The sequence below is a fragment of the Homalodisca vitripennis genome, chromosome X, assembly GCF_021130785.1.
Source record: "Homalodisca vitripennis isolate AUS2020 chromosome X, UT_GWSS_2.1, whole genome shotgun sequence".
Lineage (NCBI taxonomy): Eukaryota > Metazoa > Arthropoda > Insecta > Hemiptera > Cicadellidae > Homalodisca > Homalodisca vitripennis.
The window spans coordinates 57484520-57505278 of record NC_060215.1 but is presented as its reverse complement, the minus strand read 5'-3'; the positions used below and the strand labels follow the sequence as shown (position 1 = coordinate 57505278).

Sequence of the window (20759 nt, the reverse complement as noted above, 5' to 3'; positions counted from 1 at the left end):
AAGGAAACACGATTTTCCAGGGACAAGTCATTGTTAAAAGATATACAAATAACTCTGATAATATTTACATAAATTTATAAAAAACAAATTAGCCACTAAAAAAGCAGATAACAAATTAATAATCAACCAAAAAAAAATGTTAAGGTTGTAATTGCATTCAGTCATAAAAATTGTAATTTTATTAATCCAGAATGTATCAGTTTGAAATTATATTAATACAGCATTTATATTGGATGAGCTTGAAATGAACATGAAAAGGACAATTATGTTAAGTACATCTCTTTAGTAAGATTTCAAAAATTCAATGTTTATTTGAATTGATTGTTTAAAGAAATAAAATCATTTGTTTAAAATTTGTTACTGATATGAAGTTAGGATTTCAGACTTTATCATAATTATTGTTACAAAAATAGAAGGTAACACAGTGTTCTATTTTTGCTTTAAATTCTCCACTTCTGAAAATCATAACATGTATTAAACTCAAAATGAAAGAGAAGCACAAGGCCTTGTTTTTCAGGAAGCATTGACCTTTTTCCTATTAAAAAATTAAACAAATAAAAACTAGAAAGAATAAATTTACGACAACACATTAATTTACCAATTGTATCTGCATAAATCATATTTAATAGAAACTTTATAGACAGGCAACTGGAAGAACTACCTGATTACCTGATACTTGATTAAAAGTAAACATAAAGGCAAAATGGTGACGGGTCTTGGGAGCTTACTGGATTGTTATAACTACCCTTCAGTTTAGAGAAAGTTCTTTTTTTTAATTTCACCTTATACACTATATATGATCAAATAATGGGATAGACCACAAAATTTTATAAATCAGAATATGACTGAATAATAATCAGTAGTAAAATAAATTTACTACAAGTTTATCTATAACAGTGTATTATGCATATGTATATTCCTATCTTTACATATCGTATCGAATTCTGGGGTGATTCAGTTGAAGTAAACAAGATTTTCATATTAATAAACAAAACATAGTTTGTAAAATAAAGCGTATTTAAGCATGAAGGATACTGTAAGTCCAGTTTTAGAGATTTCAAACGGCTTACTCTTCCATCAATTTATATTTTTCAGGTAATGATTATGATAAAGAAAAACAGCAAATTTCAGTTCATTTTCCAATACACATATTACACACAAAACACAAGCTTTGAGAAATTGCCTGAATATGAAGGAATTTATCTCTATAATAATTTACCTAATGCTGTCAAATTAAAGATTGTTTGGAAATTTTAAAGAAAACAGTGAAGAGCTATTTGCTGGAAAAGTGTTTTATAGTGTAAATGAATTCTTTACTGAAAAACAATAAGTTTTTTATCATTACGATATGCTGTGTTAGGTATTTTACTGTTTGCTGTCTATTTATTATTTAAATTTAATGCTTAGTATTTGACGTTATATGTTTAAATTCAATTACTATATGATTGATCTATACAAGTTATAATTTATTTTTTATTTATTTATTTTTATTTAGTACAGAGGTTTTAACAAATTGACATGTCATCTATCATAAGGTAATTACTTTTATATGGTGTTGTGACAAAAACAAAACAAAATCGTGCTATCTCATCTTACCCTTCCTATACCTTTCCAAAGTAACCAAATCATTTTCTGATCATGCATTTCCCACAGACATGAAATACCTTAAACCCACAAACTATCAAGTTTTTCAGACTTTATTTCCACATAAAGTAACCTCAACGTGTTACCTCATGATCCTTACAAAGCATTAGATAATTATCAGAATTTTCCAGAGCGGTGCAATGCGTTGTGATTTGGGAGTGTGAAATACGGATATTAATCTTCTTCAAATTATGCAAGCATAGTAGTAATACATTAGTTAAGTAATTAGTAATATTTTAGCGACCAAACAATTAGTAAGTATTGTTAATGCTTAAAAATTATGTAACAAATTCATATTTTTGTTATTGTATATAATATATATTTATACATTATACAGGGTGTCAATTAAGTCTGGAACCTCTTTTTTAATTTTTGAACCATAATAGAAAGAAATACCAAAGTTCACACGTGCTTACTGGTGATAGTAACGCACATATCTGCCCAATTACCGACCAGATAATCCCTTTGGGAGACGGTCCACAAGGAGTCAGACAAAATTGGTTTCATTCAGTAGTTATAGCTATTTGAATTTTAAAACAATTGAACAATGTAAATTATTAAGTATTACAAGTAAACACCAATTTTTAAGTACCTGTGATCAAAGTAAGTGTTCAAAATGTTCCCCTACTATCGTCTGGACCGTCCCCCAAAGGGATTTTCCGTAATGGTTCACTCAAGAGAACAAAAGGAAAGATCACAAATATTTAAAGTTTGAACTTCATCTAGCTGAAGGGTTGTTAACTAGTATTGTAACATTTACAAGCAATAACTTTTATTAGACATATTCTATGTGCTTCATTTTAAAAATACAATTAAATTTTATTGTACTTAACCATTTTGTATATGTTTACTTTGCATTATTTAAATAAAATCTTATTTTTACTTTATAAAGTTCAAGTTTATACAAACTTAACATGTTATAATACTATATAGTTAAATGGTTAATAGGCTTTTTAGGAATTTAAATAAGTAAAGATATCTCTTTATAGCACTATTTTTTAGTAACTCCAAGTTAGCATTAACCAACTATCTAATATTATGCTCCACTTGAATCCGCCACTGCGCCTGAACAAGAAATGATTTAAATGTACTTAATAATATTTCATGAACTTGTAAATTTTTGTTAACAATAACAATAAACATAGGTACAAAAATAAAACTATGTATTCAAACATTCCTTATGAAAAGAACTTATCAAACATATTAACTATTTAATAGGATTTCAAAATTAGCTAGTGTTGTAAAATGTAAATTACAAAATCCATGATAAAAATATTACATATGTTTTGTAAATTAAATGTGGCTATATTAATAAAAACAATGATAGAACTGCAATATTCATTGGAAGGAAATATTACCAATATACATAATACATATATAATTTAACATTTCTATTATGTTAAAATGTATTTATTCTACATAATTACTGAATTTTAATATTATTCAAAATGATCGGGATAAAAAACAAATATATATATATATATATGTATAAATAATAAAATTATAGACTAATTACAATATGATCAGGTTTAAATATAATATTAACGTTCCAACAGTTGATCAATATAACATAACAAAATAGAAATGATTAATTTATCTACAAATTATAATAAATTATCATGATCTGCAATGTACGTAATCCAACTACTCAGTGATCATAAATAAGACCTCAGTAACAAATATAAGCAAAATAATCACACAAATACTGGATATCTAGGTATAACAATATGAGAACTTACTCAATTAAGGAACAGGTTATCAATGTCTCAAAATAATCAAATGCTAACACAAATTGGTGTTACATTTCAAAATCAGTTGATCAAATTACAGAGCGAATTCTCTATACACAAAACGAAAAGGAATAGATTGTGTAGATCATTATAATGATCCGTGTAATATACGATTAGATTTGCTGTTTATAGGTTAGACACATTTGACACTTTGATTCTTAAAACACTTCTTCGTTGGTCTTTTCAGCATCAGATGCGAGAGCTTCACGCAGGGACTCTACACAGCTCTTTGGAATCAGAGTACCTGGAATACAGTGAACTTTTAATTAAAAACGTATAGTTACAGACATGTTCCTGACATAAAATTATAAACGAGTATTGCAAGGGTCACCTTAAAAGTATGCAAAAAAAAGAAAGCCAATAATAAGACAAGACCTATATATATTGACCTATATTCTTAACAGCATTGTGTTGGTTTAGATGTTTCTTGGTAGGCAGATAACAAAAAGTAAAATTTTTAAGTAATTACAGCTCTTCTAAGGTAGTTGAATCTGGTGTCCCACAGGCCTCAGTGACCTCTGCAGTTCTCTTCCTGATATTCGTAAATGATTTATTGGAACTTAATTTTCATGGAAAAGTCAGTGCTTTTGCAGACAACATAGCGTTATTTTATTCAAATAAGGATCCTATTGTACTTGGTGATTTAATCAATCAAGATCTCTTACTGCTAGACAATGGTGCCTCCAAAACAAAATGCACCTCCAAAACAAAATGCAAGTAAATGTAAACAAAACCAAATTTGTCAATTTTGATCTTCATGGTTTTGAAATACCACTTCCTCTCACCTACCATTCTGTTTTATGTAATTTAACAGTATGTGCGATTGTCTACCTATGGAAAGAGTAAACCATTTTAAGTATCTGGGGATTATTTTGGATGAAAAAATGAATTTTGAACAATATATTAATAGTTTGAATAAAAAATTAAAATCTTCTACTAAAACTTTTTACTTTTTAAGAAATTTTTGTAATAGTGATCTTCTACGTTCCCTCTATTTTGGCTTAATAAACTCTAGATTGCAATATGGTATAATATGTTGGGGCGGGACATATAAGTATCTGATAGACAAATTAAGAACCACCCAAAACTACTTTTTACGTGCCATGTTAAAAAAACTAAAAAGGAAAAGTTCCTTTCCCCTCTACAATGAAATAAATATTAAACCTATTCAACATCTTTTTGTGTACAAAGTCCTAAAATTCTTTTTTATTAGAAGTGGGAATGTAGGCAATGATAATATACATTATTATACTAGATATGTAAATAGAAATAATTTTAGACTACCAAAAGTAAATAAATCCATTTTTCACCATTCTTTTCAGTATTTGGGACCAAAGTTTTTTAATCATATTCCATTACACATTAAAAATATTCCAAATGTTGTCAACAATAAATTATTTGGCTTACTTTGCAGCAAGACATTGGCTATTTGAGTACTGCGATGTCATAAGGTATAAAGAGTTTCATGGTCTATGTATATATTATATATTGCTTCTTATCATTGTTTATTGGTAATGTATTGATATTTATTAGTATTTATTGTTAATTATATTTGTGTATGTATTGTGGTGTATAATTTATTTATTTTGTGTATTTGTTTATTGTATGTAATTTATTTTCTGAATTGTATTATTGCATAAATATTTTTTGTAGATACCCAAATGGCGGCTCAAAGTAATATATGATGCTAAACTCTCGTAAATGTGTATTTATTGTTTTTTCAATTTTTCAATTCAACTGGCCACACTACTTGTAAAAATGGTCAGTCAATTTCCAAAAATGATAATGTTTATAATTATGTTTATATTGATTGGAAATAAATTCATTTATTCATATATGAAGCAGGAATTTCTTTTGAAGCAGATTTGTCTTTGCTCAAAGCACCCAACCATTTGATTTTGGAATCAATTCAAATTCCTCACAAATTACAATATTAGTTTTAGTTTATATGCATGTTTTTAGTGCACTCCAGTAATTCCGCAGTGCTCTGGTCTGATATCTGCCTGATTACTGAAAAACTAATGTATTAGAAATGATTTCATGATCCCCAAAATCAAGCACTTACAGAATTTTCCAACAGATTCTAACTCAGCCAAACTGTGAAGCACAATGATGTCTTAAAAAATCATGCAAACAAAATTATTTATATTCCTTCAATTCAAAATTCAATCCTTACTAAATTAAATTGTAATTTAGGTGCCATTTATGTTCTCTTCAATCATAGTTCACACAAATATTAACATAATAATGTAGCATTACTGTATGTTCATCATCTAAAGGAGAACTCTAAACACTTCAAAATTAAGATTAGTGTTGTAAAATAGTTCTATGCAATACTACTTTTTTAACACACAGCCAGATTGATAGTATTCATATTGTTAAAAATTAACCCTAAAGGAAAAAATCATGAATCAAATATGCTCTTGAAATAAATTAATGACTGATATCTTTAAAATTCTCACACAGATGGTTTAGATAAACTGTCAATACAGTTACACTGGGAGTCTGTGTGATGATGATAATAATAGAGGATCATTTTGAAATTAGACATGTAGATTTTTTTGAGTAATCAAGCTTGTTACACATATGTAAACAATCTATTTCGAAGAAATTTCATGAATCTCCCACTGTGATAACCTGGAATTTTTTAGTGAGAACTAGAAAATAGTTCTAACGGACTGCATATTAGTATGTTTACTTACTTCACTACTTATGTGTGTCTTCTTACTGCTACTACAATTGAAGTTGTGAAAAATGATTTACATAACATGTATTCAGTTTTTAAACTTACCTGTTACAAAAAGGAAATAAATCACAATATTATTTAAACATATTTCATTCAATATCATGTCTAATTCACATTCACAACTAATAAATCACATGTAAACTTACCAACAATTTTTACGCCTTCAGCGGTGCGTAAGCGAACAACCTGCATTTTGGTTTGATGACCAGTCTTGGTTTGAAGAATATTTTCTACCCGTGTCCATACACTGAGGACTGAGCCTGCTAGTACATTGTATGTACGTCGTCTCAACCCTACCTCACAGTCCAGTCCCAATGTAACGTTCTTGCAGTTGCCTCTCCTGCAGTGTCATTGTGTTAATAGAGCAATATTTCACAATATATATAATTTACTGTTACATGAAGTAATGATTTCATTCCTGACGTACTAACAATGTAATTAATTATGCCTCTTTAAAAAATAATGCTAGTTACATGCTGGTGGCACAACTGAGGTTCCACTTCTAACATGGGACTAAAGTTTAACACAGTGACTGCAGTGGACACACATTATACTATTCTGCGTATCCTAAAGTCGGCAATGAAAAAATCTATACAAATAAAAAATTATAAATAAAAAATATAAAAATTAATGTTAACAGATGATATTTTGTTACTCATCAGCATTGAGACACTAAAATCTAAGGTTTTGAAGTGAAATATTTGTGGATTTGAGATGTTCAGTTTTAAACATTAACTCCATGTTAAAACAGAGCCTCAAATGCGTGGCTGGCAACTAACTTGCATTCCCTCTTAATACAAATAATATCTAGCTTCATTGTACAATAAAATATTTTATAATAAATAATAAAAGCCAGATGTAACATATAGCAAATAGAACTGGATTAAGGAAAAAACTGATTTATGTGAGCGCTTGGTCTATAGAAGTGCATTAAAAACCTATAGACCATATTATACACCACAATTTAGTAGTAATTCACTACTAAACCACTATGCCACTATGTTGAGTGGCTATCAACATCACTCTAAACTCATGGTGTGGATGAGATTTGAGAACAACTTTAAATTTGGGCATGAACATAAAAAAGGAAAGTTGAATCTCAGAAGAATTTTAAAATCTATAATAACCTGTAACAATTAATTGTAGACCATTCTTATTACATCCATTGACTGTGCAATATATAGGAAATTATAATCCATTTGGCATATTCTTATTCAGTAGTTACAAAATAATAAAAGAGATGCAAACTTTAATAAAATTGAAAATTAACAATTAATAATTTTTTTGAAATATACACAATAATTAACTATACATACAAAACAAAACTTACCAATACGCATGCGAACAAGTTGTTTCTGATGATTCATACTGTTGTTTCCAATGTTTCTCTGCATCAGCACACTCCACTTTCTTGTACTTCTTTTCCAGCTCCCCAAGAGTTTCTTGTCTTAGCTAGTAAACAATCCATTAATTTAAAGCTTATTATTATGAATCGCAATGAATCAAAAACATTAATAAGTTTTAGAGATGTATTACATTACCAGAATAATTGAAACAAATTTGTATTTAACCCCGTCTTCACCACTAACAATGGGTTTGGCATTAAATGAGTTGTTTAATTAAATACACATTTGGTTAGCCCCTCACTATTATGCCAGTATGTTTTAATTCTCTACCTGTTTCAGTTGGTTGGTCATGTTCCATTATTTGTTGCTGTTAATTAATGATCCAATGTATGGTAAAGTCTTGTAGCGTCATCCCATTTTTAAATGTATAATGAATTACATTATGAGTTTATTAAAGCCAAGTCACACCATTCAAAACTGACAGCAACAAATAGTCTCAAGCAGCATCATTCTGATTCATAATAATGCAACTGGATTTGTTCAGATGGATACAACATTTACTATGCTGTTCTAATTTAGCATCCTCGGATTTAAATCTTAATCCAATACTTGAGGAATTTCACGGAGGTTTGCTTCTGTTGGTTAGATTATACATTAAGTACCCATAATAAGTTCTAACCTTGCACCAGTAAAGAAAACACTTTTTTATTGATGGAAAGTGACTGTAGAATGCTGATTTTATTAAAAAAGAATGATTGGACTGATTAAATTACCAGTTTGCAGAGGTTACGTTCGATAGCAATGTAAAAAACTGGAGCTATGACAACAAGTAATTGTCATATTTTTATTATTTTATATAAATGATAAGTTCATAAATAAAGTGTATTTTATTTTGCTATGAAACAACATATGTAATCTAAATTTTCCCACGTTATTTAGTCAATCTTTTTCTTATATTATTTTGTTACGTTATATAATAGTCAAATTGGTTTTATTTACTTTTCAACTATGGAGTTTGTAAAATAGATAATATTACCTGAAGGCCAGTATTTGGCCTGTATATTGTATAAAGCTGATCTTTCTTTGCTGTTTCGGTCTTCTTGCCTGTCTTATTGTTGCTAGCTTCTGGACATATCGCCAATATTGCTGTTTGTTTTCCATTACGGATCTAGAAAAATAAAGAAAACAATTCATTTGTACTTTCTATTTAGGTACATTCATACTAATGAAGAAATATGGTGAGACTAATTGTATGACGACAAATTTTATGAAAAGTAATCATCTGTTAAATTTTTATTAAGGTATAGTGTTAACCCTTTCGAGACTCATTAAAAAGCACTAATTTCTCTAACTTTTGGTATTTAAATGTTCAGTTAAAGTACAGTGTTGTATTTTTTAAACTAACACTTTCTATTTTGAAAAATAGGGTGATGCATGCATTTTTTTTAATGAGGCTTTAAATGTAGAGTAACACAAGGTATAAAACAATGGGTTTTGTTACACCATTATATTTTTACTTTATAATTTAATACTTGAAACAAATATTTTGTTGTTCTTTTTAAACCAAAATTTCAAGTTTAATGCATATTTTAAAGCTGTTGGTGCATCAAATCATATTTGTTTTATTGAATATGTGTATTTTAACTTATTTCTATTGTAATGTAATATTATTTTCAATAAATGGTAAGAAATAAAATGTTTACAAATCCCTATTGTTAGGGCTGTCTAGGCCTAGATCAGGTGGAGGAGAGAAATCGGCCTCTTTATCAATGGATGTTAAATGGTCATCTAGTACATCACTAATGTCATTAATTTGTAAGCCACTTTTACTTGCAGCCATTAGAAAATAAATAGTACTACATGAATATGTCACACATTGTTTCAACACTATAACAAAGCAATTCAATACAAAGTAATAAAAGTTACATATTTTCACGTGAATATATGAGGCCTAAAACTGATTAGATGATTTAATTGCACTTTACCCACATATTTACAATAGATTACAAAGTAAAACAAACTTGTATTACGATGAAACAACAATAAAAGTACAAAGAACCCAATTCACAGTGGCTCGACTAGTTTTTTTTACATTGGCAGTTCATTCATTCAGCTGAAGCTTTTGTCACCAAACCAGTAAATATACTGCCAAAAAACGGCTGCAATATTGTTTCAAATAACTCAAACTATTCCCAAGAGGTAGCAGCACAATACAGAGCCAGTATAACCTCCTAAACTAATCTCATACGTCAGTGAAATGAGATGTAGTACGCCAGCTGTGCAGTGCTTGTGATTCATCCGAAAAGGGTTAATACTCTAGTTAACTTTACATTAAATGTAAAGAATAAAGGAGAGTAATTTAGATCTATTGTGTTAGTAATGTTATTATAATAGGATGGCCACCCAAAATAGTTTTTTAATTACCGGATTTTTGTAATGTAACGGTTTCTTGTCACCAGCTGTATTTGCATGAAATACCACAAATTGTGGTGGCCCAACAAATTTGGTCGCTATGTGTGTGTGTATTTGGTATATGTGAGAAATTTGGTGACGATTCATCGCTACCTCCTCCTATTTTAAGCTCCTTTTTGTATATCCCAGTGTCTTTCAATGTGTAGACATAACATCATGTACACCTAATAATTTTCCTTTCTGTGATGGTCAGAAAATAGAAATATCCAATCAGGAAAAATATAGAGAAAAACAATTACCAACCAATGCCATAGGCCAGAAAATCTAGTATTGTGGGTCAGAGGTCGGCGGTGCACGAACTTTTGGTATGAGACCACGAGTTTGCCAGTACACAAGGTTGATCTGGTGCAACCAAATAATAAACCAAAGAAACCTTTTTCTGAACTCTACTTTTAACTTCTTGTAGGAAAAATGGACACTAAGAAGCAATGATATTTTAAAGGAATTTACACAGCTACTACGAATACGAATTAAAACCAAAATATTATTTGTTAAACTTTAGTAATTTGCTAATTTGCTTAAATATATATAATTTGAAAAATTTGCAAAATTTAAAGACTAAAAGTCAGTGAGATATGAAAAAAAAAAAAAAAAAAAAAAAAAAAAAACAGAAAGATAGCCATGAAGAAGAAAAACTTTACTAGCCCATGGAGTAGTAGCAAAATATGCCAAATTTCAGTTTATAACTGTTCTCGAGATATCCTGTGGAAATTTAAGACGTTGCCGACACTCAACCAAATCCCTTACATGCACTATGATATAATTCTATGTTGCATAAATAAAAATGAATCTTCATGCAAAATTTAAAGACTATATATTAATTATAGTTTTCTTTATATCTTGCGAACAGACAAAAAGACTGAAGATACATTTTTTCAGCCACCAGAGCTACAGGCTTCGCTAATGCCCAGGCAATCAAAGTGGCCCATATTACATGCAGAGAGGACAATTCTTTCTCTTTGTTTATTTATTATCTATTATAGAGGTCCCTTTTTATCCTGAAAGCATTATTTCTTAACACACAAATGTAAATAAGCTGAGATGACTTATCTGATTTGCTCTGTACAAGAATATTTCCAGGGGGACATTCCGTCACTTATTTTCAAAGATGTACTAACCTGATGTGAAAGGTAGAATCCCTCTCTGGCTCCCACTAGCTCTGCCCATCGCTCCATTGCCTCCTCCCATCCCATGCCTCGTTCGACGTGGACAATGTGCAGCTCAGTTGTAGCTGAACCAGTCGCATGTTTTCTCAAGAATGTGTACAGCTTCACTCGCTTTACATTTTCCCCTGCTGTACCCAAATCTAAAACAACCAATTCACCATTCATAAACACAAATGATTATTTTTGTATAATTATTTTTATTTTTAATAGCAAGCAAAAATAATTTACTCCAAACACTATTAAAATTATTGTATTTTATAAAACCGTACTTTCATTTTTTTGTAACATTTGTATTGGCTTTTTTTATAAAGACCAAGAGTTTTTGATACTTTACAAAGCAATTTAAGAATATTTTAGTATATAAATTATTATATGTTAAAGAAGGAGTTTTTATTTATAATGCTGCTTAAAACCATTTAACATGGATGTCATAATTTGCAAAGTTGTAATTTATTTTATAAATCATGAATATTATTTTACTTTAATGACATAAATTATGTAATTAATCGATAACTGCATAACTTTATAGCTCCTTCACCCACCGGTACCCGTAAAATACAAAAAGATGGATTCTTCAATAACGATTCTCTTAAATTCATTATCTAACACCAGTATATTGGTACACACTGACCTTCTTAAAAATATGTTGAAGCCTTTAATAAAGAAAACAAGTCAGTACAATATCTTAAAGGATATTGAAAATAACAACTTAGTGATTTTGAACAGAAATACGGACAAAAAAGGAACTTTTAAAACATTTGGTTAAAACAATGTTAAAGCAGAAGCTCTGCTAATGTCAAGTGGCTGTCAAAAACACATAATACACATCTGTGTTTGGGGATCAAACTCTTCTAACAATTAACCATTAGTAGTAAAGTTTTAAAAATCTGTGTCTAAATGGTTAAAGTAAAATTCTTTTTATTCTATGAAAGAAATATTTTCCTGTACTATAAGTAATTGTATTTTCATGTTATCTGTACTCTTGTTCTCTGTGGCTTTTTATGTACTAGATAATTTTATAAGCTGTATTCTTGTAGACCATTGTTTAAATTTATGGGTTTATATGTATTTTAGTTTAACCCATTGTAGATCATATTGTTTTGGCGCGCGGGCACCAGCTGGCTCGAATTAATTTACGGTCAGCGACCACACGAACAGCAATGGTGCGCCACATTGTATAGCTCGCTATTGTATACTAGAAAATTCAGCCGTGAAGGTATTCGTTCAGATGGAACATGGGCCTGCTGGGGTTTCCGTGATGTAGGAATGATAACACGCGAGCAAGGTTCCAGGGTGGCAGGGATGATGTCTGAATCACAGTCTAAATAAAGTGGCTTGGGCGAAGCGATTACAACATCCGGGCCATTTTCTAGACTAAACCCGCCAACATGTACTTCTGCGTCGTTCTGTCACTAACCTCCAAAGTATTATAATAACAACTGAGGAAAACGCCCAATCAGAAGTGCTAAAAAGCAGAGAGTAAACTCATATGAATGATTTTTCAACTTCGACATACAACTGCGACATTTATAAAACTTATGAAAACTCTAAACGTAGACAAACGTAAACACTCTTAGTTGACAAGTGAAGACGATCACCCGATCTATCAGATATTAATAGAACTATTTGGAGGGAAACTTAAAAGCAGGCCGCTTTTGCGACCTGAGCTCGTTAGGCCGTTAGGCCAGGCCGCTGCGTAACGAGCCCAGCTCGTCAGTGATCCGCAAAGGTTAAATTCTAATGTATGATTCTTAGGCATATTTTATTAAACTATGATTTTGTCAACATTTTTATGTGGGATGACACATATAAATAATGGCCAAACAGACAGGACTTATTGGTACTTGGGTGTAACCATCATGATGCACACAGTAATTTGTACTTGCAAAAAGGAAGAGAATGTATTTTCTTATGTATTGAGTTAATGTGTCTAGGTTAAATCTAGAAAAAAAAACAAAAAAAAAATCAGCAAAAATAGATACCCCTTAATTCATACAGTGACGATTAAAACCTTATTAGTACTGTACAACCTGTATATTAATTACATACCTAATATACCAAGATCGAATCTGCCGGATTTCTTGGCTTGAGTGATAATCGCTTGTAGAGTGTCTGTGAAATACTTAAACAATCGATTCTGAAGTTCCACTGGCATTCCAAGGATACGATTAAGGAACTTGCTCATGTTGTTGTGATCCTTGTCTAACATTAGGATGCCAGGCATTGAGTCACTGTTGGTTATTAAACCTACTCCCACTAGAGCATCAGCGATATCTGTACAAAGAAAACAAAAAAAGGACAAGTTTATATATGTATCAGTTAATTGCTTCTATAGTAATGTTGATACTCAAACTAAATTTAACTGAAAGCATTCACTCCAAATAAAAAAAGCCAAAAGTACAAACAAAGACATATTTTCAAGACACAAATGTTAGGAATAAAACAAAATACACCTCAAAGTTGCAAAAACAATTGTGACTTTAAATAAATGGGGTAACTTAATAATTATTTCAAAGTGATCGATTGCCACTCTTTCTAAAGAATCATTACTGCACTGTAGGTAGTATGATTTCAACAGATACACATTCATAAATGACATTGTTTTATTATTAATTACCATATTGTACAATTTGATGTTAGAAACAAAAATTCCTGGAAGATTAATTAATACAGATATTTTATCTATTTCTATTGTTTAAATGCACAATTGAATTTTAGATACTTTGTGTGGGTATGAATTTGTGTTTAGAAATCTATTCTCTACAATCCATTAAATAATGCCTCTACTATTTTCTAGAAGAAGTAACGAGAAAGTAACATAGTTTCAATATAATATCAAACTGTCATTTCTAAATTTTTAATCCTGTACTAGGCAAATTTTATATATATATATATATATATATATATATATATATATATATATATAAATTATAGGACATTTAACAATCTAAAGCAAATACATGTATTTAGGAAAATGACATTTTCACACCTCACTCATATTTAAATTTGCTACAATTAGATGGAAAGACTGAATATCTAAAAATACTATGAAATTGCGATGTGAGTCTATTGTTAGGTACGTGCAAGTACTTCTTATTGCACTTGCGCTGACTACTTTGCAAATTATTTGATTTTGAAGAAGAATTGTGAGTAATTATTATGATTTATAAGAAATACATGGTGCTCAAAGATTGTAGCAAAGAAGAAAAATATAAGATCAATAATAAGCGAAGACATCAATTTTTTTTTATTAAGATAATAAATGTAACCATACTTATATGTATGAGTACTAGTAATTCTACAAAAATTTAATCAAAATGTTAGAAAGAGGGGCAACATATAGTTAAAATAAAGGTTATGCCTAAATTAATAAAACAAAAATTAAATAATGTGTAACCTGTGTAATGTTTACAATTCTGTTTCTTCGAAGTGTAAAACAATTTTATTGTTAGAATATTTTGTTCCATAATTGTGTATTTTATCTATAATACTTAAAAGGCTACCTGCAATGGCTAGATAGATGTAGACGTACAATCAGGTGACTGGTCTTTTGATTGGTCAACATATTTAACTTATCTCTCTAGCTGTGTAAAGACATCACGTGAGTGTCACTTCCCTCTCGGCCGGCATTTTATGATATGAATCAAGAGTGGTGGATCTCGATCTTGTTTTCAGCCATGCACATGTTACTTAAGGGGGGTCCGTACCAAAAATTTCATTTTTTGTGAGTTTTTTGGGTTTTTTTAGTTTTATATTCTTCAGAACCTCACCTTTTCAAAGATGTGCTTATTTTCTTTCTATCTTTATTAGAAGTTATTGAAAAGAAAGTTTTTCGAAAGCATTGCAACCAATTTATGGTGAAAGAGGCAGCCCCGCTGGTGGCCCACCGCTTTAAATCATATTCATACATACTACTACTATTCTTGTTTCCTTATTGTTATGTTATGTTGGCTACCCTGCTTTTGATGTATATTTTTTGTCTCTGTCAGGGTGTACTATTTGTCATGTGATCTTTGTTTATGTGATGTCAGTGAGAGTGTTTCTCAATTTGTGGTTGTTTACAAAGTGACAGTTTACTTATTCGAGTTTTGTGAATATTAGTTGTGTTTCAAGTTAACATGGGAAATAAACAGAAAATCGGGAATCGTTTCAAGTGTTTATTCCCAGAGGAAAGCATGTTGGAAAGACTAAATCTAGCCTTGATAGATCTTCTGAGGCTATGTATAACCTCAATACTGAAACTTTGCCCAGGCCTACCACCAGCACTGACACTTCTGATAATCCTAACCACCCCTAGTTCTTCTGTTATAAAAATGAAAGTTCAAGGTAATTTTGAATACTATAATCAGAAGAATGAGGTTTTAGCATATGACATATTTGATTTGAATTCGCTTGCCGAAGCCATAAATGAAATCGCAGGATGCAGTCGTTGCAAGCACAAATTGATTTTTGAAAGGCGGTCTGTTGAAGGGCTTGCAGTAAATTTCTCAGTGTATTGTCCAAACTGTACAGACAAAAAAATAGGTCTATTGACAATTGTAATAAAAATCACTGAAAATATCAATGGAAAATCTGTAACTCTTTACGACTTGAAACCTACGTCTTGTGCACGGTATGGCGCAGCATTGGCAAAGGCCACACAGCAGCCCAAATCTTGTGTGGCACTCTAAATCTTCCTCCTCCTCCAGTTCATTATAGAAAACATGAACAAGTTTTAGGCACAGTAGCAGAAAATATGTGTAAAAAAAAGTATGAGAAACGCCGTAGAAGAAGCAGTGAGCAGTAATGATGGGGACCGACATAACTTATGCGTTGCACTAGACGGTTCATGGCAAAAGAGAGGCCATCATGTCTCTCAAAATGGCATTCTTTCTCTAACATCAGTAGATACAGGGAAAGTACTAGATGTATCTATCCTTTCAAAGTTTTGTAAATGCCCAAATAAGTGTGAAAATGTTCATGTAGTCAGCTGTAAAGCAAAACTATCAGGGTTAGCAGCGGAGGAATGGAGGTCGCTGGCGCTTTTAGAGGTTTTTCGGAGGTCAGAGCCGGAATATAATGTTCGCTACCTCAACTACTTGGGAGATGGAGACTCAAAGGCCTATGCATCAGTGAATGAAGCTCAAGTTTATGGAGAAGAAATAAAAATAAACAAAAACTTGAATGCATAGGGCCACGTGCAAAAGAGAATGGGAACACGTTTACTCAAAATAAAAAGTACGTCGGGTAAAAACCCTCCTTGAAGATAACAAATCTATGTCCGGAAAAGGTCGACTTACTACTGCTGCTGTTCATCAACTGCAAAGTTATTATGGACTGGCTATACGTCGGAACACATCAAGTGTAAGGGAAATGAAGCAAGCAGTTTGGGCTGAATTTTTCCACGTCTTATCGACTAACGAACAACCAATTTGGCAGTAGGCCGCCCCAAGGAAAAAAAAAAAAAAAAAAAAAAAAAACGAACAACCCCAACATGAGCTTTGCCCAAAAGGAGACGGAACGTGGTGTAAGTTCAACCAGAGCTTACTTGATAATACTGAGTATGATCATAACAAACACTTTCATTTGCCAAAAGCTGTTATGCTTGCTATCAAGCCAATATTTAGGGATTTGGCTGATCCTGAGCTTTTGCAAAAATGTGTGAAGGGCAAAACACGAAACTCAAACGAATCATTGAACAATGTGATTTGGTCTGTAATACCAAAAAGGGTTTTTGTTAGCCTACAGTGCTAAAAAATATGGGACTTATTTAGCTATAAGCACATTTAATAATGGCCTGATAAGTAGAGTACAAATAATGGATGAGCTTAAACTTTCTCCTGGTAAAAATTTGGTTTGCTGCAATGAAAAGCTTGAGAATAAGCAACTTAAGAAAGCCGAATTAGCTGCAAATGAGCTTGAGAAGAAAATCAGGAAGGCTAAGGCATTGAAGAAAAGAAAGTTAGAGGACCAATTTGAGCAGGATGAAGCAGACAAACCAGCCTACAGCACTGGCAGCTACTGATGTTACCAAGTTCACTGTAGGTTAGTACAACGATTTTTTCAATCGCGTTTTTCCCAAAATTTGTATTTTCTAACTTTGATGTAAGTTTTCTCAGGACCTGTTAAAGATATCTTTATGAAATTTTCACTGTGTGTGTTTGTTTTAGTATTTACTAGTCACTAACACAAGGATTTTGTAAAATTTTAATTTTTTGGGCTTATAAAAATTAAATTTCTGAATATAAAACTTGAAATTTAACACAAGTTTTTTAAAAAATTTGTAGAAAAATTAAAATACAAAATAAACAAAAATCCTTGTGTCAGTGACTAGAGTATTACATGATTAATAAAATAAAATAAAACATTTCAGTGTAGGTTCAAACACAAACTCTATAAAAATTACATATAATTAACATTACGGAGATAGGCGAACAGACCCCCCTTAAATCTCTCTTTAATTTTACTTGTTTTTAAATGTATTTCCAAAATGTAACTCTTAAGTACATGGATCGTTCTCATGTAAGGTATGTGAAGTTACTAGTTTTGGGTTGGGCACATGTCGCTTAAACTCTCTTTAATTTTCATCTTTCATGAACCTGGACAGATGTTGATTCCCATAAAATTGGGACATTCCTATCTTTTGATGCCAGAGGACTCCTGAGTGTGAATGTGTGGTACTCTCACTCTCATCTGTAAATGTGCTTATAGATGATGTGTAAATGCCTGTAACAGTCCTTTAAGAGGATAGAACGTCTCTGACCTGTACCATGTTGCATGTAGCAGGTAAAGACGACTTCGGTGAGTAGCATCAATTCTTTATTCAACCCTTTTCTCTCTATGTACATCTGCCCCTTCCTATCCACATTTGTTCTTAACTTTCTAAATCATTCACAACCCATATAAATTACCTATGACTTTCTAAAACGAATGACATTATTACATTACTATTATAATTTATAAGAATAGACCATAGCCAATAAATATTCTATTCATATTTCGAAAGTGATACCAAAATTAAAGTCTCGATTCTCAATTCAATATGACTCCTGTGTTTGAGAATACAGACCGATCCTAAAATATTGTAACACCATTTTAAAAATGTGTGTAGAAGTAAAATTAAAAATTTTACCAAACTTCAGCCACTTTAAATGTAACTTAACTATACCGCATCTATAAAAAAGTGTCTCGAAATGACCACCACAAATGGCACTAACTAAAAACTACACAACACTAATGGTTTTATAAAATTTACCATCATTTTAAAATTGGAATATATAACTAAATACATTCAATAAATGTAAGTTCACTTAAATGTAATAACAATTAAGAGATCTGCCATCTTTGACACAAGTTAAACCGACGATATTTTTTATAATAAAATATATTTGATAGTAAATTTATCTTGTAAACGGATTATGTTTTACTATAGAGATTAATATTATAATTAATTATTGTGAGTAAGTATTGTGAGTTTCACCATTAGTCACACATTAGGTAAAATGCAACACTAGACATTATTATATCAGAAAAAATTACTTAATTTGTATAACCTTTAAAATTATACTTGGTTATAACTCACGCCATGACTGTTTGATTTGTATTTTAACCCAATGACTATTAAAAATGTTAATGACTAATTTTTCAAAAGCTTATAATTATTATAACATATGAGTGATGAAATAAATTGTCTTTTATTCTTGTAATAAGAGATGTATTGATTCTATTAATGGATCCAAGACTGAATAAATTAAAAAACCACATCATAAATGATCAGAAATATTGTCCTTGACTGGAATATGGGCTTTTTTTCGTAATTATTCTTCTTTTTTCAGGTTTTTCAGTGTTTTAAATACTTAATTTACTACAGAATTAAGACATAAATAAAGTATTGTGGCTTTCCAGATATATTTTTTAGCACTTCTGTTGATTTTATTAATTATTTTGTAGTAAAATACTTTTAAAATATTAGTATTGGAATCAAGTGAAAAGAGCTGTAATATTAAGAATCCTTGACACCTTGATTGTTAAGGTTATTGTGTTGGTTATTGGTCTATTGCCCCTAAATTTAATAATGAATCTTTCAAGAAACTGGTTCAGATTTTTTTCTTGGACCTTTCCAGTCACTATATAACATTTTAAAACTTTAAATTTAATTTGATAGGTGAGCAGAGTTAAAAAACTATTAATACTCTGTTTATGCCGATCTTTAATTCATGCTTTATTATACAGTCTTTATATCACGTAAATTTGCATTTTACTCTATTAGGATCAACAATATATTATTAGTTTGTGTTTTAAGACAAAAAAACCCACACATACAATGGTCGTTGTCGCACTCACTTTTACAATTAACACCTGGTAATGCTACCTTGTTGTTGTAATTGATAACCAGCTGAATAACATATCGATTTTCATTTAGCGTTGTTAACACTTTATGGAACTATTACAAATTTCAATTTTCTAGATTAATTTTATCAAAAATGTAAGCGACAAATATTTTCAAATACAAACACCTCCCAGAGTATTCAAATGAGTATTTTAATCAAATAGCCAATATATCAAATGCAAAATTATATTAATTATAACTTGGTTTATGACCCCCATTATCTTGATTCATTATGATCACCCAGCTGTTTTAATTACTACTTGTAACAAAATAAAAACATATGTTAATTAATTATATGACATGCTTCTTGACAGTGATAATTTTAAACTTCTAACGTTTCTTGCTTACATTTTATATATTTTCTGAGAAATTGTAACTTAATTTTTGGGTTCAAAATCAAAAATTACATTAAAATGATAAGATACCTATAACTATATAAGCTCTTCTCACCTTTGAAGAAATCACCCTTGTAGTCTTGAGGAGGAGGGACTAGAGGGCTCTCGTAGCCCATGATAGTTTTCATGGTGGCTTCGAGTGCTGCTCGACCGTATTTGTTGTCAATGTTGAAACGAGACAAGTCCCTGGTCTCTGTGGCTCTACGATCTCCATGTGTCAGAGCACCCTATTTTAACATGTACTGTCTACAAAAAAATCCACTGGAAATCTATGGATAAATGTTTCTTTGGTCCCGGTCGGGTACTCTAAGTTATGTAGAAAAGAGTTAGCATATCACTCTTTTGCTGCAATAGTTTTGATATTATTTCTAAATAAGTCTTTGCCGCAGCACAATAATTCCTCCCACAATGAAAGTGCATATTAATTTGAATTACTGCATTTTAATTTGGCTTGGTGTTACTATTGTATGTTATGCATAACACAGTTTTGTGTCACTCATTAGTAATCACCACAATTTGTTTGTTAATTTTATCAACGATTGTTGCCAACCATTTTGTTGTCACATTCTTACTTTTCATGACTCAATTATCGCATATCAATGCCATGTATGGACTCTTCAATTTGAGTACCCGCACATCTTTATAAATAACATGTTAACTTAGCTTGTAGAAATAAAGCTATAAATGAACGTGTAATGAAAAAATAAATCTTAATAGAATTAATCTAGTTTGAACGAGTTAAAACATTGATTAAATGTTTGGGTTGAGTACCTTCCTTTTAAGATACATAAATTTTCATTTATTATTTTTAACAAATAAATAGAAGATAACA

At 30.6% G+C, this 20759-nt stretch overlaps 1 protein-coding gene across 4 annotated transcripts in view; it reads right to left on the bottom strand.

Moving 5' to 3' along the window:
* Positions 1-3402: 3402 nt before the first annotated feature.
* The window catches only part of LOC124369031 (protein strawberry notch), an 89795-nt gene continuing 72438 nt past the window's right edge, over positions 3403-20759 (bottom strand). For all 4 annotated transcript variants that reach the window (XM_046826706.1, XM_046826710.1, XM_046826708.1 and 1 more), the window contains exons 20-26: positions 19983-20154; positions 13214-13438; positions 11117-11304; positions 8563-8694; positions 7511-7632; positions 6327-6520; positions 3403-3678 (exon numbers count right to left, since the gene is read on the bottom strand). In XM_046826706.1, the coding sequence (XP_046682662.1) occupies positions 3593-3678; positions 6327-6520; positions 7511-7632; positions 8563-8694; positions 11117-11304; positions 13214-13438; positions 19983-20154 (1119 nt within the window). In that variant the 3' untranslated portion in view covers positions 3403-3592. The remainder of the gene's footprint in view (positions 3679-6326; positions 6521-7510; positions 7633-8562; positions 8695-11116; positions 11305-13213; positions 13439-19982; positions 20155-20759) is intronic.